This window comes from Procambarus clarkii, chromosome 87 (assembly GCF_040958095.1).
Source record: "Procambarus clarkii isolate CNS0578487 chromosome 87, FALCON_Pclarkii_2.0, whole genome shotgun sequence".
Taxonomy (NCBI): domain Eukaryota; kingdom Metazoa; phylum Arthropoda; class Malacostraca; order Decapoda; family Cambaridae; genus Procambarus; species Procambarus clarkii.
In genome coordinates this window covers 9,638,320-9,662,711 of record NC_091236.1, presented here as the reverse complement: position 1 = coordinate 9,662,711, position 24,392 = coordinate 9,638,320, and the positions used below count along the sequence as shown (strand labels likewise).

Sequence of the window (24,392 nt, the reverse complement as noted above, 5' to 3'; positions counted from 1 at the left end):
GTGAGAATAGCTTGAGCTACCTCATCCCTTTGTGTGTATTTTACCTCAATAAACTTATTTCAATTTCAATTTCAATTTCAGATGCATCAAAACCTTGACACAGCATAGGCTCCAAGATACAACATGGAATGTTGGACAAGCTCAGCCTAATACTTGACCCTTCGTCCTTCTACTAAAGCAGCTTGTTCGAGTAGTAGGATGAAGTTGGTTCGTACTCAACTAGTTGAATAAAAAAATATCCCAGCGTGCATGCACCAAGCCATCAGCCTGTGTCCCATATCTTGCATTCAGTCTGTTGATCCTGGGCCTAGAACAGATGTATCAGGTAGGGATGAGGGAGCAACAAGGGTTCACCCAGAAAGGGGCATTTCATTATAATCAATGCTGGTTTTCTTGGGAGAACCAGCATTGCTGACATGTCCTGATTTATCCTCTTGATGTTTCACCAATAGTTTTATCACTTGTTTTTCTTTATTTACATTCAGTGTCATTATATCCATATTTGCATCATACATATAAAACCCAGACAATAATTGTTTAAATTGTCTTTTGATAACTGCAATCCCTTTAAGGATTGTCAACAGATGATAATGGCAGCCTAAGGGTTAATAAAGAGGGAATTATATTATGGGAGTATATAAATTATGGGAAAATTATAAAACAAATCTAGCTGCAATACATTTAATTTACATGCACACAAGTTACTGTAGGGTGAATTTACTTGCCCTACAGGGCCTGTAACCATGCACACAATAAGTCTTTGCCTCATCATGTACTCTAGTCCATAACCCTGTTTGTCATTATAAATTTAGATTACTTCCTAATACTGTAACAGAATAAACAAATATCGTGCCTTATAACTGCCCGGGGAGGAGAGATGGGAGTGTGATGCATTTCCCTTCCCTGGTTAGGCCACTATGCCAGAGACCTCTGGCAGTTATATTTCCAACCACATGTTGGCAGACTTTACTACTATCCCACGTCTCGTTGCTCACAGGACTGTAAGTAATCGCCACAAAGTCAAGGACTGCCTGTAATTTGTTAAATCTACATTAAAAACAGGGTTCCTCAGTGGTCACATTGAAATAAATACCCATTAAGGATAAGCTTGTATTACAAGCTGTTGAGAAACAAGCAGTTACTATTGTGTATTAAATAAATAGGTAAATCTAAATTATCACTGTATGAGATTATTCAAAATAAAAAGGATTGCAAGGACATTTATAGTGATGAATATCACCAGGTGTGGCAAAGTGATTTATGCCATTAAAACGTCAGATCATTTGGACACAGTGGGAAAATGTTTAAATACTACACATGCATACATATGTATGCATGCATGCATGTGTGTGAATATGTCATTAAACTAGCTTAAAGTTTATCATGTTTCAAAATACACTGTACCTTCATTCTTGGTAAATATTTTTCACTGATAAATTTTGTATGAAAATGCTACATGGCCTGTTTAACCTCTGCTACAAAACAAGGTTACGAAAGCAGATAGGTCAGTTTCTGCACAGGTTAAAGTACTTAGTGAATTTCATCAGAATATATATCTTTCCAATTAAATGGGATGAAAAGGATGCACCAAATCTGGCAAGTTTTAATTGCCATAAAGGTAGGAAAGGAATGATTAGGATACAAATATCCAGTTTTCTGGAGGAAAATGTATTTCTCTACCCAGGTCAACATAGATTTTGAGCAGGAAAATCTTGCCTTTTGCAATTACTGTACTCAATTATTATGACAAAATCATGGATACATTAGAACTAAAATGCAGACTTTATATACAAACTATTCAAAAGAGTTTAATAAAAATTACCATGGAATGATCGCCCATAAATTAGGTCTAAAGGAATAACAGGTAAAGTGAGGTAATGGAGAATCAGTTATCTGTCGAATGGAATGAAGAGGGTACTAATCAATAAACAATAATGCAGATGCAACAGCTGCTGCAGATAGCATGATGCAACAGCTGCTGCAGCAATATTATTAATAAATATTTATGTGCAAGTATGTGGGCCTGCCTCCCTCCCTCCCCCACCAATTCAGATTGTCCAAATAAATATTTAATTCTTTATATAGGACCTATGTATGTACAGCCAAAGTAGCCAATGCCGAAAGTTCAGTACAAAACTTAACTATTTTAATATTTGTTATGAATAAATAGGTTGAATTTACGGTATCTTATGTATCCTAAGCATAATGGCCTGATGTTGAGTTGAGGTTCCTGCACCTTGTGCCCTATACAAAAACATTACTCAACTGATCTTGATTTTATTGCAGGGGTGGGGGACATTTTTTAACACAGTATTGAAACAGTTTTGTACGTATTATGATTTGTATACATTGGATTTTTCTAACGTTTACAAAAATTTTCAATAAAATCCTCAATGTTAACACTTGGTGATAACCAAAAACGTTCAAACTGCCAGGCAACTTTGACCTGCAGAACTGAAATGCAGGCCATATTTCTTATCAGGAGTTCTAATTTGCAATACATGCATCAGAACTGATCGATCCAGGTAAGAATCAAAATTGACAAAACTAATCTCTCGCACCTAAGTCAGTCAAGAATGCCATGGAAAATCTTTGAATTGTTAAACAAGGAATATTATTTCTTTAGGAGAATGTGCATATCCTGATGTGAGAGATGCTCTGGTTATTGGAAGCTACTGCAGATATTCTGCAAGCATTAATAGTGGCTTGGGATAAAATGCAGTCCCCCTTGAACTTACCCTGTAATAAGTGGACCACTTCTGAATGTAATAATACTGCTTCAATCTATCTGCCATGATGTAGGAATGGCTGCAAACTTTGACCCAGCATCAGGGTCATAAAGTGGGTTACTTGATTAAGTGTACTTACTAAGATTAAACTTATGCTAGAAAACAGAACCTCTCCTGTCTAGAAGCAGTGTATATCACAAATTTCGACAGCCCTTTGGAGGTTTTGGCTTTAGCGTCTACAGTATTAATATAGTATGTATATGAATAATAACGTGTGCAGAATAACCTATGAATTATTATGATAAAATAAAAATATTTAAATCAGTACTTCTGAATATTAGAACCATTAGCACAGGGATGACATTAAAATCACAAGTTATGCTACATTGTATTAATCAAACTAGTTGTAAGTACTGACATTGTCCATTTTACTGCACCGAGCATGTATGTACCATATTTGCCAGTATACAAGTCACATGTACTTTACAAGGATATTTGATGTGGGTAAATTTTTTAGCACATTATTTTCAAGTAGATTTGTAACTTTTTTTTGGATGTTGATATTGTACATGTGTCCTATTTGCCAGCAAATACAATACTCACGAGATTGTCTCAGAGGCCAAGCTCTGGGGCCTGATGTTATTCAGCACCCTCTATATTGGAAAGGAATTCCATCACACTAATAGATTCACATCTGCTAAGCTTCTGCTGTACTAAGACAATGAAAACATTATGGATAAAGTGAATAGAAGTGCAAATTAGATTCTCAATAATTCTCCAAGGGAGTGAGCAAACTGTACAGATACAGCTATAAAAATATATATCCGTATTTATCTTATGCTTTATCATGAACACAGCAGAACATAATACCTCCCATAAGATCATTACCATTTGAGATGAGTAAGAATACAGTTCGACCAAAATTCAGTCAAAAAGATTATTTCTAACACTTGACATACAGTAATATCAATACTAAAGCACAAATAAAACAAACTTTCCCAGAGATGAGCCTACAAGTCAAGAAATTATTAAAAGTCGTTTAAGAACAATACTAAGGCAGAACGTTAAAAGGAACAAGTACTGTAGAATACAAAATAATACCAAGCAGTTTTGATCTGGGTAAGTACTAATCATATATTAACCATAAAATACTACATGAATTTGTCGACAATAATGAAGATAACTTGCAAAAGATAATCAACATGGAAAGGACACTAATGCTTATACGTGTATCTTGTTGAACACTGAATAACATGCTAAATAGAGATAAAATAAAAACTGCAGATTCAGACAAATATATTCAGATAAATATTTTTTTTGGTTTAGTAAAGTTTAATAATATTCAAAGCAAGCTAAAGCAAAATTAATTATTTAAACATTTTGATACTATATGCACAATTTATGATTAATATCACGGCAAAAGATGGCAACATTATTATTGCCATACAGTTTTCACAGTACGTTAAGTAGAACATTTACATGTATTCACAATAAATATCAATACACGAAGAAAGACCAATGCCTTTCATTCTAAATTAATCTTTACCTGATCTTTACTCTTAACTCTGTAGGAGCATCAGTGTGTCCGACTTAAGGAAGACACTGTCATCAAGGTTAGGATCTTCTATACTGGGATCCCACTTGAAATTTAGCACTACAGCAGGAACAAGTCGTAACTCTACCAAACTTTGTTCTGTTTCTACCACCTGTGAGACGAATATACATTTTAGTTTATGCCAGTATAAAGAAGTATTTAATAGTTCCTTTATAATTTTGTTAAACAGATTATGCATATAAAGAGGCATAGGCAGATAACTAAATTTGTTTTATAAAATGTATGGTACAGTGTATGTACTCTATTTTGCATGTAACCTTCCTATAAAAGCAGAAGATTCACTAAATTTTAACTAGTACAAAGACGTAAGATTGTTTTCTTCGAGAAGACCAAGTATAGGAAATAAAAATGTTATCAAGCATTTTAATCCTTAAACTGCACAAATTGTGTATATACAATTTGAGTAAATGTTGCTGAACTGCGCACATCGTATATATACAACTGAGGGTGTCATGCACGATTTAAATGTCCCACAGCTACACAGGGTTCACATCAGCCTCCTCAGGGCTCTAGTAAACAGACGCCATTTAAAAAAAAAATCATGGGCAACATTCCCAGATGAGAGCGCCTCATTACTGAGTAAGCAACCAAGGCTGGCGCACGCAGCATGAGCTAACGGCACTGCTGTTCAGCTAGTGACCACAGCATCGCCTAAAAATGTCAAAATATATATGTAACTGGTATTATGACAACATTCTGGTAATTATGACAACAATCCTGCTATTATCAGAATCCTGGTCATTTTTATCAATCCGGGGTCTTCTGTAATACTATCATCGCTAAATAATACCACATACATATTTTGACATTTTTAGGCGATGCTGTGGTCACAAGCTGAACAGCAGTGCTGTTAGTGCATGCTGCATGTGCCAGCCTTCGTTGCTCACTTAGTATCGAGGCCCTCACTCCCGGGAACCTTGCTCACTTTTTTTTTTTAAATGGCAACTGTTTACAAGAGCCCTGAGGAAGCTGATGTGAACCCCCCATATAGCTACAGGACTTTTAAATCTTGGGTGGTACTCCCAACCATACATAGCTGCGGTGCGCACTTCGCACTTCCGTGACAGTTACTCACCCAAGCTATACATGTATTGCACAGTATGGGTTAATAGCCTAGCAGCATGGGGGGGGGGGTCAAGACCGGTGATTGGAATCGGAAACTACTGAGCACATGTATACGAAAATGAGATATACATGACCTTCAGAAGCCTTATGATGTATTCATTCATGAAGTAATAATCGAGAAAAAGTGTGATGACATAGCACTTAAATGGACAACCGAAATAATTATTTAAATACTGCAATAGTATTAAACAAAATTATTTAAATAATAATTAAGCTAACTGGCTGATATTATGACAAAAGTGATCTATTACTGGACTGAAAAGATTTACAATCGGAACAAACCATGGTGTGCAGATATTTAAAATAGTTAACGAGAGAAGGCTACTAGTATTAAAAGGCTGTAAAGCAGTGCAAGAGCAATGCTGAACCAGAAAGGTGATGCAAGTGTGAGGTCATTGGCAAATCTCAAACAACACAAGTACAGGTTTCGTCATATCTTGTAAATATTGAATACCAGGTAAAAAGTATAAATTTGTGGAAGACCAGAAACCCCCATGTTTAACCTCATGCTGGTGCAGTATAATGTATCAAAACACTAGTCTTAGGATGTTTCAGCAGAACAAAAACTGTATACATTCACAATCATTCTATGTGCATCACAAGGTGCTGATGTATTCAAGTTGCAGATAAAGGACACGAGATACAGAAAACAAAAGTGTGCCTAAGATAACTCCTAACAAGTTTCCATCATCTCTATGAACATTCACCGTTTTATGAAGTGTTAATTGGGAAAAGATGAAGGTCGTATTGTCTTGTGAATGTTATAACACACATTTTAGCAACATAAAACTTTAAACCATGTTTAGTAATCAATTCATGTACTGTTGACAGCATTTGCAGTTTTCATGGCAAAATCAACATTATGCCGTATAGATATTTGCAAGATAATCAACATATACAGAAAATATACTACAGTACTGCAAGAGAAGGCAGGATACGGTAGAAAATGGGTGTAACCCATTCATTGTTAGTAATACTGTAATAATATATACTTATTATCATTAGACCCATTTTCTACTTCTTTCTTACATTATTTATTCTGCATTATAATTACATTACAGTATTACTAACAATGAATCTGTTAGATATAATCATGTAAGATAATTTAATTTAATGATCTTACAAAAGTGTTTTTAGTTTAAAGTCGATGCATGATGGTGTGTGAAAACTTTACTATAGTTATTTTGCTACACATTTTGTTTTGAAGTAGAGAAAGACACCAGATAAGAAATGTAACCTTAAAGATAACGATAATACACTAATTCTTACCTTTCCACCTCCACTAAGGGAGAGAAAGAATGGTCGCCAGTCATTGACGAGATTCTCCCTTATAAATTTAAGTACTTCCTCAAATTTCTCATGGACTCCAAAAGTACCTTGCAGAATAATGCCATCAGGAAATCGCACCCTGAAAAAATAATGTAAAACATTACAAAAAACTTTTCTTAGCAGCCCCTTGCTTGCTCCCCAAACCAAGCCCAGGTTGATTCCAGCACATCATATTCCTGTCACGATCTTGTCACACTGAGGAACAGGTTGAAGAGTAACTTTTCCAAATAATTTTGCCCCCTAATTGAGGGGGGGAAGACAAGGGAGATAAAGTTCAACCCTATTACTACGAAAACTGCACTATCAAAATATTATTTCTTAAACACTTAGAATTTTTTTTTAATTACTTATTATTTTATATAAAAGAACATTTCCTGCACTTGCCAATGGAACCATTAAAAAGTTTACATTTTGTTCATATCAAGTGTGTATAACTTTTTTAAGTTGTGGATGGAAGTGGCCTTGCCAAATTCTTTCAATGCATTCCATGTACTGGTGGCTATAAAGTGGAGTGCATTTAATGAAGTTATCAAAGCCACTTCAAGAGAAAATGGCAAAAATTAACATCAAGAAGTGTAATTAGCATGTCAGATATGAAAGATTAAGAGGCAGGGCATATAAATCTCACTTACCTTGTAGTCACTGATAAATATAGATCATTAAATAAATTTGGCATGTCACAGCACAATAACAAATACCATTTATATCTTACCGAATAAGTGAAAACCTGTACTTTCTCATCTCTCTCAACTCTTGCCGCTCCCTCATGGCTTTTGTAAGTAGCATTTGGCTTCTCTCAACTGCCATTGCTCTGAAAATGGATTTATGTTTTTATAAATTATTTACCCAATACCATAACAATGAAGTTACTGCTACTGGAAAAAAATTAATACAGTACAGTAAAATTAAATACACTATTGTATACCACTCATCAGAAAATAAACATCACTTCCCAGCACAAGAGATAGCAGGCAGTACAGTATCTTCCATGGACTCAACAGCCATGCAAGTACAAGATTTGTGTTACAAGTTTCATCAGTGTAGGGCACACTTCTGCTGAGTGTTCTGCAGTCAGGGAACCACCACACTTATCACAGCTAGAAGAAAGGTTGCTGATCAGCAAGGACCCTAGTGTGTTGTGAATGTGACCAGTATGGCATCCAAGGATATTATAAAAAATGAACCCTCATTGAAATCTCCCTTAGCTTGCTGGGTAATCCATTGAAATCCCAATAATGCTGCCATTACTTAAAGGCAATTAACCAAATACTGTACCTACATGAATCACTAATTAGATTTAACTTCAATAAAGAACCAAGTTGGCAAAATTATTCTTTATCAACTTGCTCATTGCCAGACATTTAACATATGCTAGATACCAGCAGACATTTATTTGCAGACTTCTTACCTAAAAAATTGTAAAATACATAAGATGAGGACATGTATCGAGTAAAAATATTCCAGAACTTTTAGTACACTTTTAGGATTTAAAAGTGGCACAAAAGAATTCTCCAATGTAATGTCAAACAATATTTGCTGAACAGAACCAAAAATCAAATGATGAATGCAACAAAACACCCTTTTCTGGGCAACTTCAGTAACCCCTCATTGCAGCAGCTTTGGTACCACAGACATCCACAAAAACTACAGTCTGTTTTTTTTGCAGGCCTACTGAACACCAGGACCTGAACCTAGCGTTCCAGAGGCAAGAGGAGTATATCAGAGATTAAAGTAAAAGAACTAGTAAACCAAGAAAGTATGGAAAAAATAGAGTAAGAACCAAAGCTGGAAGTGTTAGTTACTACTAACCTTACCAAACCAGGAAACTCAAAGACTGCCTTGGAAACAAGTGGTAACCACCAGCAGTGACGGGTAGAAAACAAGCATGGTATTGAAATTCCATACAAACCTACCTTGGAGGGGAAAACCTAGTTGCCAGTGAAGGTGATGTCAATTACCATCCCCCCACAAAGCCAAGTGGAGCCTAGAACAACTCTGAACAGAGGTGATCTGTCACTCCACCTACGAAGTCCAGAGAAAAACAACTAAGCACACAGAAATATAAAGTCCATGTCAAACTTGCTTTGGAGTGAAATATTCCAGTAGTGACAACAAGCAAGATACCACAGGACTGGAAAATGAAAATTCCTGGGGATACAGCCAGCAGTATCATCAATGAACTTTCCTTTCAAGCACAGGCTGGCTCTAAATATGTAAAAATACTCTGCATGACCACTCAATCTATAAAGTGCAGAAAAACACATCATTCAGAAACCTAAGTAAGGAGGCATTTAGAGCACTTTACACTGCCTACATGAGACCAGTCTTAATGAGTATGTAGCCCCATCTTGGAGATGGGGCTGCATACTCCACCTGAAGATATAAAAGCATAAGAAAATGGAAAATGTTCATAAGTTTGCAACGAGGTTCTTCCCAGAGTTATGAAGGATGGGTATGAAGAGTGACTGAAGGAACCGAACCTGACGACACTAGAAAAAAGGAGGGAGCGGTAGATATAATAGAAACATAAAATACTTAGGATTGACAGTGGAAATAGATTAAATGTTCATACTGAATACTAACAGAACAAGGGCACATAGGTAGAAGCTTGAAACTCAGACGAGTTAGATGTTAGGATTTTTTTTTTTTTTAGCATTAGATTAGTGGGAAAATGGAATGAACTTAAGGAGCAAGTTATAGAAGCAAACTCTATTCATAATTTTGAAACCAAATAAGATAGGGAAAAGGAGTCATTGGTTAAACAACCAGCAGCTAGTATGGTGGGATCCAAGAGCCAATGCTCGATCCTGCAGGCACAAATAGGCGAGTACACACACACACACACATTCTTCAATGGATTTGAAAATAAACACAAACATTACCTTCAAATCCAATAATCTAGTATTGGAAATATGAGATACTGGGAAAGCAAGCCCCCAACCCCTAACTGATCAGCAAATTACTAGCACAGGACTCCAGCCTAAAAACAGCAACCCTAGAACAAATTCATCCCACCACTCACATCCTAATTCATACTCATAATGCCAATGTTTGCTATTTAACTAAGAGGAGCAAATGACCTCTACAATGCACAAAACTGAAAATCCACCCCCAAAACTTATTTTATAAGTGGAAAACCACGTACTCAAGCTGACATTACAAGCTATGACACCACATCAACAAAAATGCTATGCATTAAGCATAATCTAACCATGAGCACTGGACCCCATACCCAAATGAGCAGGACCCCCAAGCACTATACTAAAATTACTAACCATATATTTCTCTCTCTATAGGTCTTACCCAAGACCTAGTCCTAAGGTACCAACTAAGATTGGGAATGAATTAAAAGGAATTTACACTAGGAAGAAACTTTGCATTAGAGAAGGTAATTCTTCATAGATGATCTTCACTAAAAAGTATGCCAGGAAAAACACTTCAGAACACCAGCTGAAGCAGGTAAAAACAATGACACAATGCAACTGCACAAATATGCTCATAAATTGAGTTATAAAGTATGAAATCTAACACTGAGCTATAAAAAGTAAATTAACCTGTTACTGTACTTATCAAATTATAGGTCTCGAGAGACACGGTCTGGCTTATACCAGGCAAGAGTGTAAAGGGCTTCTAGCTTTTGCTCTTGGTACACCACAAGATAGCCTTGGATGCCTGCTGAGATGCCATTGCCCATGGAGTATCACAGTGAATAAGCTCTAGATACTCATATCCCTGAAAATTAACCCTATTCAGTTCATATCATCCTTCCGCTTACACAGTTGACAGTCGAGAGGTGGGACCAAAGATCCAAAGCTCAACCCCCCATAAGTAGTCTGCTTTTCAGATAATTGTTTGGAATTCCTAACATTTCATTAGAATACCGTACTACGAATTTATCACCTACCTGTTTTGCATCTCACGCTTCAGTTCATCGGCAGTCATATTGAAAAATTCTGCTGGCAAGTCTACATGTGTGGCAGCTTCAGCAGGGAGAAGAATAGTGAGGCTACGGTCAAGTTGAGGCCGAACAGGCTCAGCACTAACTAATGCATCCCGTAGCTGTTCCAGAGTGACTAGATCATTAAGTTTTTCTTCAGGAAATACCTAAAGGAGACAAAAAAGAAAAATGTATACAACATATTAAATTTTGCATGTGAATGAAAGACTTCCAACAATTTATTATGTCATACACCTTTTCCTACTCACAGCAATGGATCCATGCAAAAATCTGCAAGTGTTGCCCACACAACAGATCTTTTTAAACTATATTACTTGCACAAGATAGCAAGCATTGCTATGAAAATATATTTTATAGGAGGTATTAAAACCTTCAGACTATGTTATTCAGGGTATTTCAGTCTCCAATACACTTTTATATTTTCTTGTGTTTACAAGATGTAGAGACGTGACCCCACTTCACACTACTATATGCTACAGTCTTACATCACAGGTATTACTGTATTGGAATGGGAGGACTGAGCTGAGAAATCATCATCTTTACCCAACAAACAGCAAGGTTTTCAGAAGTGATGGGTTTAGTAGGGACATGAGCATTTGGGAAAGTGGAAGTTCTAAGAGTTCAAATTTGATTACTTGGGATATAAACAAAAACATATTATTTTCCAGATATCCAGATATTAACAGCTCCAGCTATTACAAAAAAAAAGTAGTAAATTAAACTAATTACTGTAAATCTCAAACTTTACCCAAAACATATCTGTAGAGTCATTAAATGGAAGCTCCTGCTCCACGAACCCAGCAGCTTCCAAGAACTCCCGTGTACCTTCAACAGGAAGGATTCTTTCTTGGTAAGCTTTGTTGGACATTCTTATCTTGTGGAATTTCTCTTCTGTGGGATTTGATACAATGTTTTCAACATACTTACATAAAGTCTCGATACATACATTCACCTGAAACGCAACAATTTTTTTTATTTAGTTACCATGCAGAATACCATAAAGAATACTATGAAAACAAAAAAATATTCTTTCCCAATTTACAGTGTATTTGTTCTAATCGAGTCTTCCCTATTGACAAGCCACATTTTCTTACATAAAAAATGTATTATGAAAACTACTTCACCAGATACTGAAGTGGCCAAAAATCTTGAGTGAAATTCAAGTACAGTACATGACATAATGAATCTGTTCAGTTTACACATTTCCAGTAACGTCCAAATTAAATATGTTTACATTTTTCTCAATACTAATCATAAGTAATTATTTCATGTATATTCCAAAGAGAACAAATTTTGTTGGATAATATTTGTTTACATCAACCAACAGGATTAACACCAACTATCATTTTATATTAAACTATAAACTTAAAACCAACGAAAGAAATAATGTAATGAAATGGTATCGATTTTAAGTAACACACACAGCATTGAGCAATGAAAGCTCTCTCACTCTGGGTGGCACCTCAGTGGCTCCCTTCACCTTACAGTAATGGCAGTGGACTCCCCGTGCTGTATCAATATCCCAGGCTTTTGTAACTACTGTATCTGTTGACCACCAGGGCAAGCAACATTTTACTTTGTCTTGCCCTCCCCCCCTTCCCCTTTACAGCGCAGGGAGCATGTGGAGATTCAAGAACCCACTACTGAAATAACCCTAAAAAAAAAAAAAAAAAAAAAAAGTCACAAAAATCTCAATTTCACTTAGAGAAATACTTGAAGATTGCAAAACAGAAACTCCATAATTAGCAATTGTCATCTCCCAACTCTCTACTGTTATTAGGTGGCACCCTGATCCACTCGGGGCTCTTGCGAGGTGCTCACCTCACTCTTAAGGTGGGAGTGTCAAAATAAGATTTGACCTCCAGAATCCCTGGGTCCCAATATAGGCTGTGGGCATGTTTGAAAACACACAAGACTGAAAAAGTAACTAACTACCAGATACTTGTAGTAACTACCAGTTTATGTCATAGAAAAATAGACAGCTAGACCAAACAGAAGTTCATGATTTGTATTACTGAATTAGCCTAAAAAAAACGCTAAAATAAAATAGGAAAACTAAAGAGCCAAACCTGTCCAAGCAACCCAAGGCTTAATGTATATCATCTTAGACCTAACACAGGACACGTGTTATACTAGGCCTAAAAATGCATTTTTTTTTTTAGCCACTACAAAATGAATACATGTAGTACAGAACATGAACATTGATGGCTGCAATAGTACATTTTGACCAAATACTGTCTAAGTATCTTATTTCATGAGGATAGCTTGGATAATGTGCAAGCCACAAACTGTGAGTATGCACACCACAAGCCCAAAGCACTACCCTGGATGGAGGAAAGATGAAAAACCATAAACCCACCAAGATGAGCAGAACATGGACCCTCGGAAGACAAGCCTGCATCAACTAGACACAAATACTGGATCCCATTTGACACACTAGAGTGGTAAAAACTACCATCTCCCAAAGTAAAGAGTCACCAGGGAATTTAAGAGCAAGCTGCACAAGAAAGAGCACCCCACATAAAAAAAGTAAAGATGCAAATGCAATGACAAACACCTCAAGACCCAAGACCATAAGGGAAACCATGCCAGATGCCCGAGCACCCACCACAGTGGGCCAACAGCCATAAAACACTGCAGTGGAAAGAAGAAACCTTAACATTCATGGAAATCTAATGAAGACGAAGGCAAAATGAGCAAAAGCCCGTTAGCAGGAAACTCCATTTCAGCCACCCACACTGAAGTGACAAGACAAGAGGATCCAATTGCCTCTGCACACAATGGACAGGAATGGATGGATGGAAAAAGAATAGAATAAAAACACACCTGGACCAAGACAACACCAGCAAGGAACAGAAAACTTTGTGCTTTGTATTGTTAAAATGTATACTAGAACAAGTAAATTATTTCCAATAAAAAGAAAATTACAAAAAAATTAGTTGTACAATATTTTAAATTATCAGATATTTCAGTTGCCAAGTATGTAATAATTAACGGATCAGAAATATAGGAGTCCCACTGTAATGGGATAATGGTCAGTTCTTATATAATGATTTATGATTATGTATTTTGAAGTGTGTGGCAGATTTTGAATACTGTGTTCTGTGAATGAATAGCTTTAGTATTTTTAACCTTTGACAACACTCATTTTTTCTTTTAGGCTCTTGCCTCCCACCCTATGAAAGTGAGAAATGGGGAAAATGATAATATTCTTGATGCTTTGTTCCATTATGAACTTAATTCTTCAGGGCTCACATCAAGTAGAACTTTCTCTGGTTATCAGATGGTCTCGAGTACTAGATCCGAGGGAAACATGCTTAGCCAGCTATCATACAACTCAAGTAGCATCACTTGCTTGCACCAAGAAGCAAGGATGTGGAAACAAATGAGAAATGCACCAGCAAACTTCCAAAAGTGAGATTAGGGAGAAAACAGATAAAACATACAGATGTGGAAAAGGAAAGTTACCGTGGAAAAATAATGTTCATTACAAAAGCAACGTTCATGTGGGAATGATGAGCCGACTACCAAGTGGAACTGCAAGTTTGAGTTTATCCAAAGAAAAGAATCGATGGAAAAAGGGACAAACTTTATACCTCCAACAATCGATTTATTACCTATAACTGTATATATATAGTACAGTATACAGTACAGATTTAAAAAATTTAAAACAAAAAATTAAAACCTTTTCTTTATTTTTGTTGCACGTGTGGATGATAAGACAGGAAGAGATGCCCTTGTCATCCTCAACCTGAGCATAGAGGAACTCTCGGATCTGTCTCTTTATTTCATCATACGTTGCCACTTCAGGCCCTGAAAATATTTGAAAAATTGAAAAAGCAATTACAATACAAGAGTACTTAAACACTATCAGTAATTACTTTATCTGCCTAAATACACAATACTATAAAAATCTTACAGCCATAAATCTAACCATGATATTAATTATTTTGTGTGATTTTGCTAACCTAGGTAATTAAGGTGGTCACATAGGACTTAACATAACAAGCAGTAAATAGTGGAGAATACTTAGGATCTTCATTTACATTTCAGTAATACAGATTGGGTGCTTTACTTGCCACAGAGCTGCGATATAACTCAGGGCAGTAGGAGCATGTCAAAATACTTGCCAATGAGTGGACAACTGAAGAAGACACCTTGGACAGCCAACATTGGTGCAGCATCTAAGTTGACTTCTTTAGGAATTGGTGGCTGGTCTTGCTCACTAAGATTCATTTGCTCCAAAGCTTTCTGCTCGGCTTCCAATTCACGGCGTGCCTGAGCTTTTATGGCTTGAAGAGACCTGAGTTGCAGAAAAAAATACTGTAGTAAGATTTATTTATTAATAATACAAACTGGTCAGATTTAAAAAAAAAATAAAAATTAGTCAAATTATTATTTTTGTCAGTCATTCTTTATTCTTTCTAACTGCCAACTTTATAATCAAGATAAGACTAGTTATGAGGGGGGTTTAAGACAAAAACAGCACAATCTATTACTATTCACAGCTCAAAGTGGATAAAGGCAATGCGGTCACTTTGAGTTCGGAATAATATTAATTTAACTTGTCAAAATTCCCAGCACTATGAGCCCTGCACTGCACACCTGTTGTGTGTGACAACATCATGTGCAATTGTTAATGAATTATTAACATAACCTGAACTTTTTAAAAATAAAAAAATGTCAACATGGTGCCAAACTCAACAATTTTCCATTTCATATTACAGAGTGTAAACATTAAAAACATTAAAATATGGTCAAATAAAAAAATGTTTCACATCACCCATCGAGCACCTTAACCCTTAGAGGATGTTTGCCTTAACCCCTTCAAGGGAGCAATACATTCATAGCTGTGGCGAGTAATTATTACAGGATGACCCACCACAGCTATGTACTGTTGGGAGTACCACATAAGATTTAAATCGTGTGCTGCACTTTCAATTGTATATACAAGATGTGCGCCATTAAGCAACATTTACTCAAATTGTATATATATACATTGTAATCTGTGCTCTTAAAGGGTTAAGGCACTATGCTCAGTGCAGTGGCTAATAACATTATATTAATTACGTGCAACTTTTATCAACATTTGACATTAACGAAAAATGAAAAGAAAATGCTACATAGCTTGTGTCGCCCAACAACATACCAGCACATCTGTCAAGCCCCCGATTCACTCAAATTAACCTGTCACTTTTTTTTTTCAAGGTTGTTGACCCCTACCCCTCAAAAGATACTACATTTCCATATCCTTTTAAACAACTAAACATTGCCAAGTTTGACCCTTGCCACTACTTCTGTGGCTGAGGAGATGCCAGACCCACTCGTGTTGTGATGTCATACTACCCACCATTATTTCTGCCCACCCATTATATCTTTAACCATTTATTGTGATTATACAGATCACTTCCTTATTTAATAATTTTCAATAAAATCACAATGAACATACTTATCACTTCACAAATATCAACCAGAGTATTCATGTCAGCTAGGTATCACCATTAAATAAACCAATGGTTAATTACATCCAAGACCAATGTTGGATTATTCCATATATTACACACACTATTCCATCCATTTGATGGATATAATCACTCCACCTTGTACCACAGCCAGTCTATACTTAACTAACCCCTGGCCACACCTGGGCCAGATTCACGAAGCAGTTACGCAAGTACTGTACTTACGATCGTGTATATCTTTCCTCAATATTTGACGGCTTTGGTTACATTTATTAAACAGTTTACAAGCATGAAAACTTCACAATGAACTGTTGTTATTGTTATAAACAGCCTCCTGGTGCTTCAGAGCTCATTAACCGTTTAATAATTGTAAACAATGCTGCCAAAGATTGAGAAAAAGATGTGCAGGTTCGTAAGTGTTTGCATAACTGCTTTGTGAATCTGGCCTCTGGTTTATAACCCACATCTGGTGTTCCCATACTACACATCACTTACAAAACCATTGATTCACACCACATCTGATACCCTAATATTCCACCCCACGTACTATCACAAAACAACTTTGCTCCATTCATTATCTCTGCTTCATAACACTCAAAACTAAAAAGCATACCAGTTAACATCCGTCTTTTTTGTCTGTTGTTCCATCCTGGCTAGAGCTGCAGCCCCAGCACGCTGGGCGTCATTTGTAGGTACATGACGCTCATGCGGCACACTGTGGGCAGACCGTGATGGAACATGTCGCTGCTGACCTCCACCAGATAGGCTACCCAATATGAAATACAGTATTATAATTTAAACAAAGGAATTATATCATTTATTTAATATTGACTAAAATGTCACATTATGCCAATTTGTTTTACAAAAGGTCAACAAAGTAACATAGCTAGGCAAAATGCATGCATTAACAAATACTGGACAGGGATGTTCTGCGGCAGCTGCAGTTATGAGAATGAATCGAGGATTGTCCCTGGCAAATATCAGAACGGATGTATTTATAGATCACACAATTATTCACTGGACCTTATTGCAAAATTTCACAAAAAAGCTTATTTTAAAGACTTTATAATATAAATTAAAAAAATTGTTACCTGTGTCCTTGACCAGAAGTCTTGAATTTAGCATCTGCTTTCTTCTTCTCGAAAAATTTCTTAATGGCATCCATCTTTCAAATGTGGCAAATTTATACTATCAAGTGCCAAGCTGCAAATCAAATAATATATTATTACAACTGGCCCTTGCTATTTGAAAGAGATTCATTTACGAGACATCCACGAAAGGAAACGGCAAGGGTTTTATGGGCAAAAAGAAGACAGGTTAGTCCTGACATTATGAAGTATTTTCTATTGTTATAATTTGTTATTATATATCAAATAAACTGGTTTTTAAGTGTTAATACTATGTTCTTTATTTAATTTTATACAAACAGCAATGCACATGTAATTATGTTAGTCGTTTTTTGGGGTTCCGCGATTTTTTCTCCATTGCTCGAGATTAGACTTCCCTGAAACTTCCGAACACTTGAGTATGTAGTTCCACCAATAATCATGTGAAGTTGGAAGAAAATCGAGCAATATTTACCTCATCTACTGGTGGCACAATCACTGATGTCATTTTACTCGAGTACAATTGTACATCTTTAAAAAGGATTAGTTTAATATTTATGAACTAATTTTTATGAATTTTACATGTTTGAATATAGCTCTACAATTTGGAAATGGTTCAAATTTTAAATTTCAAGTTATATTTTGATATAGACTTGCAATACTGCAATTTTTGAGCAGAATGAATAATTTTTAACAATTCATTTCTCCACATCTATTTGTTTTCATGTAATATCTTTTATCATTATTACTTTAGACTACAGTATTCTATTAGTTAAATTCCATACTTTAAAATTGGTTAAAGATATTTTATAACTTCGGACCTTTTACAGATATTGCTACCCCTCCAACCCTGGGTATCCCTTCAGGTTACAAAACTGCAACTTGGGTTGAAAGTGCATCTTATAGGTTTGATTTTGTAAATGAAGTTTCATAATACTGTACTTTAATGTTTCTGAATGTTACATGTACCCATTAGAATGAATGTGATTCGAGCCCTTAAGTTCCATTATTCCTGTAGTACTCCAGGTGCATAATTGGTCCAAGTTGTTTTGAAGAGCGATAGTTGTTTAGGTATTTTATACCTGTAAAAGTGGTCATACAATTCTGCATTCCTGTATTTGTATATGATACCATACTGTACTATGAACAATACTAGAGCCTTACCTATTGAATGTTTTAAAAATGTTTGTACTCCTGCAGACTGACCTGAAAAAAAGGGTTGTTTTTGGTGATCTGATTTGAGGCCATTTGTTTCTGTAGTCCACAGGGCTATATAGCCATCACAACCAGGATGATCTGGTAACATCTGTGGTAACTGCTAAAATTGTCTTGAAAGTTTCTACCCTTGTTCAGCAACGTTTTCTATGTTTGTTAGCAAGAGATCAAAGTTGTGGATCTCCAACATTCATACTGTGTTCTAATTGTCTTTATTCCATGCTTACTTGTCATCAAAAATATTTTACAATTTCTACCTTCTCTCACCCCAGTATTGCTCATCATCAAAAATATTTCGCAATTTCTACCTTCTCTCACCCTTGTATTGCAAGTAATTTTTGGTGGAGATATGAAATATAACCTTCCAGTACCCTCATTGTGCATGTTATGAGATAACTCGTCTCCTTTCCAAGGAGTATAATTTGAATGCTTAAAAACGATCCCAGTAGATCAAATGCTCAGCTGACATTATTCTTCCTGCACTAAAGCTGTATTGGCCTGGGTTGTTTAGCCGATTTTTTATAAAATGATTAATGTGGTTTCTTTGAACCCATAATGTTTTGTAATGACAAGAAAATGAAGCAGATACTATGTAAGCAAATAGATCACTTACCTGAAATTATCATTAAATTCTTGTACTATGTTCTTTAGGAAGCTTAAAATTTGTGTTCTTCTTCAGTATGTCCTCCACAATTTGAAGGCTATCTATCAATAGAAAAGCGAAGTAAATATCAAATAATGTTAACTCAAAAGCAGTGTATGAAAGATTTTTTGCAAATGACATTTATCATTCTTAATCCTAAACAGGCATGACTGCACATCTTAAAACTCCATTAAATACTGTATATATGTAATGTACATTAATATAGTTCTACAATATTTGTAATGTTCAGCCTGTCTTCACCATTAGATCTATGCAAGTTTAACATGCCTTTACATTTCACACAAAAGTAGTGGTGTTCACATTGTGGCCTTTCTGAGGGGTTCCATTCATCGACAAGGTGATGAATGGACTTATTTCGAGTTGGCCCATGTTAAGAAAATCTTCCCTTCCTCCCCAAGCAAGTATTGTCAGTCAGGTTACTAATTAAAATAAAGGACAGGCAAGTTCACAAAGAAATCCCTCAAAGTATTCCACATGAAAAGCAAATACTGAGGCAGGCACACAATACATACAGGTTTTCTCCTTCACAAAGACACTAGTTGTCCACCTGTGGAGGAAACTGAACTAGACTGGAAACATGGTAGAAAGGACATTTAGCAGGAAAAGATGGCAGTATCATTGTGATTGCCCCCAGTGTTAAATAGATCAGTGGGTGATGGAAGGAAGGAATTATCAAGAGAATCGCCAGGGCGGTGGGTGAATGAACACATGTTTATCCTCTAGGAGGAAGAAGTAATCTACTTTACACACACAATGTGGAAAATTCACCTAAGAATAGTTACAGTTCCTCCTAGCTTGAACACTGAATTTTCATTGAATCAGGTTCTAGTGGAGTAGGAGCCCCCTGTATTATATTACATTACATATATTTTGTAGCAGAGATTACTAAGAGAGATAAAGTACAGTAATTACAAATGCAGATGCCTAAAATACGGAAAAGACAACATTTACATTGCCAACCGACATTTAATCAATGACAAAGAAAACAAACACTTACTAAATGATAATGTGTAGGAGATGCGTTGAGCATACACATGCCAGAAGATGTTTATCAGGACGAAGTTTACGACCAAAATAATGATGAGAGCTCTCAGCACATGACCTTGAAGTGTTGTCAGTCCCAACCACCACAAGAAGTTGACCCAGCTAGTGTATGCAGTGTCTGAAAACACTCAAAATGAAAGACTAAGTTAATCATGGCAGGGTATGATAACCATATGACACAAATGTGTTGCTGAAAACCTTATTCAATTACAGTATGCACTTTGCTAATATTGCAAGCGTCCTATAAATATAATAGAAGATATTTTAGGATAAAGCATTTTATACAATTCAAACTTAATACATAAAAGAAATTAACCACTGTGCTGTGCCAACCGAGAAAACTCGGAGAGTGGGTTTGAAGAATAGCCGAATCTCTTCCTGATTGACAATCTCTTTCAGTGAGGGACCTTACAGAGCGATATTTTCAAGATTACCTTACAAACTGACCTTTTCCTATAATCTTTTCAAGACTACCTTACACTTCACAAACTTGGCTACATACCACCTACAGGTACTAAAGCCAAGGGTGTACGTGAGTGCGTTATTTGCAAGCACACAGAACAAAGAAACAGGAAGCGAAAATCTATCTGTACCTGGTGCAACGAGAGCGAAATCACGCTGTGTACCATGATTGCTTCATCGATTATCACTCATTTCCGAAGTACTGAGTGTGTAATACTGTACAGTGTGAAACTGTATATACAGTATATTGTAATTTTTTGTGAATTTTTAACAAGTACAGTAATGTTGCAACAATAAATATTTATTGTGGACACATTACTGACACATGTATCACAGTTCCATGGAACATTATGAACGTTCTACTGTATACATATTGTAAAGGACACAAATATGCATCATATACAATAAAATAAAAAATTGGAAATACACAGAACAAATAATTGAAAATATATTTAAATATATTTGTGGCAACTCGCAGTGCTTGAATGGCACACGTGAGTACCTCTGGGAGCTTCACTCACGGGGCGACAAGTTTGTGACGCCCCCTTCTCCATATCCCCACAGCCTAAGTGGATTTTTTTTTTTAACCTGTACATATTCAGGGAAGGGAATTTATCATTTTACAAAGATCAACAAAATTTTTGTGAACACTTGATTTTATGCGCACAGGGGGAATGTCCTCCTGGGAGGTCCGGAGCTAGCGTTGGAAGAATCATGATCATAGAAAAGCATGAAGATTAGATATCAGACCCTGTTAGTAACTACGACTTCAATAGTTTCAAAGCGTTATATGACAGAGTGCTGGGAAGACGGGACACCACGAACGTAGCTCTCATCCTGTAACTACACTTATGGTAATTACAATAAACTCGGTGCATCACAGTGGTTAATTCAAATCAATTATTGCCTTCATTATCCAAAAATCTTGTAAAGTAGCATCTCCAAAATCCAAATCACATTCCGGTTCATTATACACATTTATACTGTTGTTCCCCTTTATTGTTTCCATTATTATTACACATTTATTATCAGTTACCCACTTGTATAACTTGCCTTCTACTCATTTAACATTGTTATTTCTACCTTTATCATTTCATAATATACCCTGTAATTACATCAGATTCAGTACCAGTCTTCTGCCTTTCATATTTCTCACCCAGAAATAGGTACATTCTGAGAGTGTAAGGGTTTAAAGTACTATAAGCATAATTGCCAATCACTGCCACAACTGTAAGAGGGCGACACCTCATTCTTCTAACTTGTCCTCATCAACCAAGGCCAAATGCTTATTAATCCACCTATTAAACAGGGTTTGGTAGGTGGATTATCAACAAAAAACCACTTTATGTGCTCTACCAATTGAGAGTAGTATTTACTTTTCTTGAACAGCTCTCCATTCACATCCTCTGCTTGAGTTACACATTTGTAAATGCTTCATCCACATAATGCTAATTTCCAATAAGTGGAATTGTGGTATTTATTCCAGAAAATTGCCTAAAGAACCTAATCACCTAAGTGAGGCCTAACTATTCAACACTTTCAAGTACTGTATATAATATTAACTTTTATTCGAGAATACAAATTTTGAATATGCAATACATTAAAATTGACAAATGCATTATGAGGTCAAGCAACAGTTGGACAAATTGCATTATTTTGCCAACCACTGTCAATATTTACCAAGTTCAAGGGAATGTTCTTAAAATCAGAGAATTTGTTGGAATGTTACACAATTTGTAAATGTTTATCTAGGTGCATTTTCAAGTAGCGTATTATGTCATAAGTCCATTTTTTTTTTTTTTTTTTTTTTGTAAATCATGATACCTCATAGCTATTCCAATGGGACAACTCAAACCTGATCAGGCAAAAATGCAGCAAAAATTTTCCAGGAATTGGAGAAAGCAAGATCAAGATACCCATTATGTCCAAAGGAACCACTATGAGCCCATCATGACACAGTGATCCCTCAGCAAGTATCAAAAGAAGGAATCGAGCCCGAACATTATATAGCTGATTCCCCCTCCCCTTGCCAAGCTAAACATGCTCAAGTAATATTTAAACTTGAGATCAATGTTATCAACATTAGTTTCTTATTGCATCAGCATCGTTTGATCAAATTTGCCCAGGAATGCAACACTAGGGTCCTTCCTCTCTATGCCCATAGATCTAACCAGGAATTGTAAAAACTATCAACTTTCTTTAGACCCCAGCCATGCCAGGTGTCCTATCAGTCTGGGACGTTAAAATGGAATGCCTTACAGATTCATATACCCCAAATAGGCAAAGACACACCTGTAGCGAGTAAACTTATACTCGCTCCATTATCTCATCATCTTAATGGCATAACTAATTAGCACTAACTACACAAGCTATTATCCTATCCCTATTTACAGGTAACGGTTTTTCCACCCTCCTATCTTATTGTGAGGTGTAGTCACCGTATATAAGCAAGCGATTTGAGAATAGCAAACAGTACAATTTCCAGTCAAGAATGTAGCACTCGGCGTAGGCAGTTCTAATCGTCTCCAAGACGCTACAGCTTCGACACAGAGCAGGCAGCAGACTAGGACTGCATCCAGCTACAACGCTCTTCCACATAGAGCTCCGCGACTCCGGCCACACTCAGCTCTCTGCTCTGCTCCAAGCTTCGTCTCAACATCTACGACACTGCTGTATCCAGGACTACTAAATTAATATGAAACTCACTAAACACTGTATCTAATATACCCAACAACGTAACATAATCGTACGTTAAACACCTACCCAGAGGCATCCAGGCAGAGCAGGTGCCAGAATGTTCACACAATTTACCCGAATTTACCTGTGGGGAAACTCCCATAATTTCAGCTGAATTTTAAACTGAAGTAATGTCTCGACACTTAGGGCTTTGGCAGGTAGGCGGTTCCATGGGTTTATAACCCTATGGGGGGAAAAAGCATCTCCTGTATTGTCCTAGAGTGTGGCTTCATGAGTTTGAAGCTGCTGCCCTTTGTACGTGTTAATTGGGACTATTTAAGAAATGGTCAGGATCAATATTTTCCAATTTGCTTAATATTTCAAAGCTGTCGATGAGATAAGCAAAGTCATGTCTTAACTAAGGAGACCCCATAACTGAGCCTATACCTGTGAGGTGGGCGAGAGAGGGAAGGGCGAGGTGTCCCGGGGCGTCCTGGATGACGGCAGCCGTGGCAGACACCAGCAGACGGAGCAGAGACGTCACTTGTGCCAGTGTAGAGATGATCCCCGCAGCAGCCTCGGATACTGCCTCGTTCATCACAATATGGAGTGATGTGGCCCGAGCTGGTCAGGTGACGCACCACAACACTGCGGCTCTCACCTTCCTTCCTATCCTCCAACACACACACCAAACACTCGCCAGCCAACACTCACTAAACACTCTGCAGCGAACACCTCACTCATCAAACACTGTACAGCGAACACCTCACTCACCAAACACCGTACAGCGAACACCTCACTCACCAAACACTCTCCAGTCAACACCACACTCGCCAAACACTCTCCAGTCAACACCACACTCGCCAAACACTCTCCAGTCAACACCACACTCGCCAAACACTCTCCAGGCAACACAACACACTCACCAAACACTCTCCAGTCAACACAACACACCAAACACTCTCCAGTCAACACTCCAGCCAACACCACACTCGCCAAACACCACC

At 36.7% G+C, this 24,392-nt stretch overlaps 2 protein-coding genes across 5 annotated transcripts in view; one reads left to right on the top strand and one right to left on the bottom strand.

The window, feature by feature from the left end:
* LOC123747042 (uncharacterized) overlaps positions 1-2,180 on the top strand; it is a 22,398-nt gene extending 20,218 nt beyond the window's left edge. Inside the window, exon 5 of the mRNA XM_069317243.1 lies at positions 82-2,180. Coding sequence (XP_069173344.1) covers positions 82-98 — 17 coding nt within the window. The 3' untranslated portion in view covers positions 99-2,180. The remainder of the gene's footprint in view (positions 1-81) is intronic.
* LOC123747041 (UBX domain-containing protein 6) lies at positions 666-24,392 on the bottom strand. 4 transcript variants are annotated; one of them, XM_045729005.2, is made up of 13 exons: positions 23,833-24,068; positions 20,201-20,365; positions 19,153-19,244; positions 17,310-17,421; positions 16,832-16,984; positions 14,887-15,059; positions 14,442-14,569; positions 11,505-11,708; positions 10,703-10,902; positions 7,511-7,609; positions 6,739-6,877; positions 4,276-4,435; positions 666-1,031 (listed from the first exon to the last, which is right to left on the bottom strand). In XM_045729005.2, exons 4-12 carry the CDS (start codon positions 17,381-17,383, stop codon positions 4,289-4,291), a joined length of 1,317 nt encoding a protein of 438 aa, XP_045584961.1. In that variant the 5' UTR covers positions 17,384-17,421; positions 19,153-19,244; positions 20,201-20,365; positions 23,833-24,068; the 3' UTR covers positions 666-1,031; positions 4,276-4,288. The 4 variants fall into 4 exon arrangements, with proteins under 4 accessions (XP_045584961.1, XP_045584965.1, XP_045584960.1 ...); XM_045729009.2 differs by adding an exon at positions 18,489-18,530 and having other exon boundaries at positions 666-4,435; positions 23,833-24,066; XM_045729004.2 differs by having other exon boundaries at positions 666-4,435; positions 23,833-24,392.

Coding starts and splice junctions, on each gene's coding strand:
- LOC123747041 (XM_045729004.2), bottom strand. CDS start 17,383: ATGGATGCCATTAAGAAATTTTTCGAGAAGAAGAAAGCAGATGCTAAA. Junction 16,985..17,309: donor ACTTCTGGTCAAGGACACAG/GTAACAATTTTT, acceptor CATATTGGGTAG/CCTATCTGGTGGAGGTCAGC. Junction 4,436..6,738: donor CCCTTAGTGGAGGTGGAAAG/GTAAGAATTAGT, acceptor TTCGTCTCACAG/GTGGTAGAAACAGAACAAAG.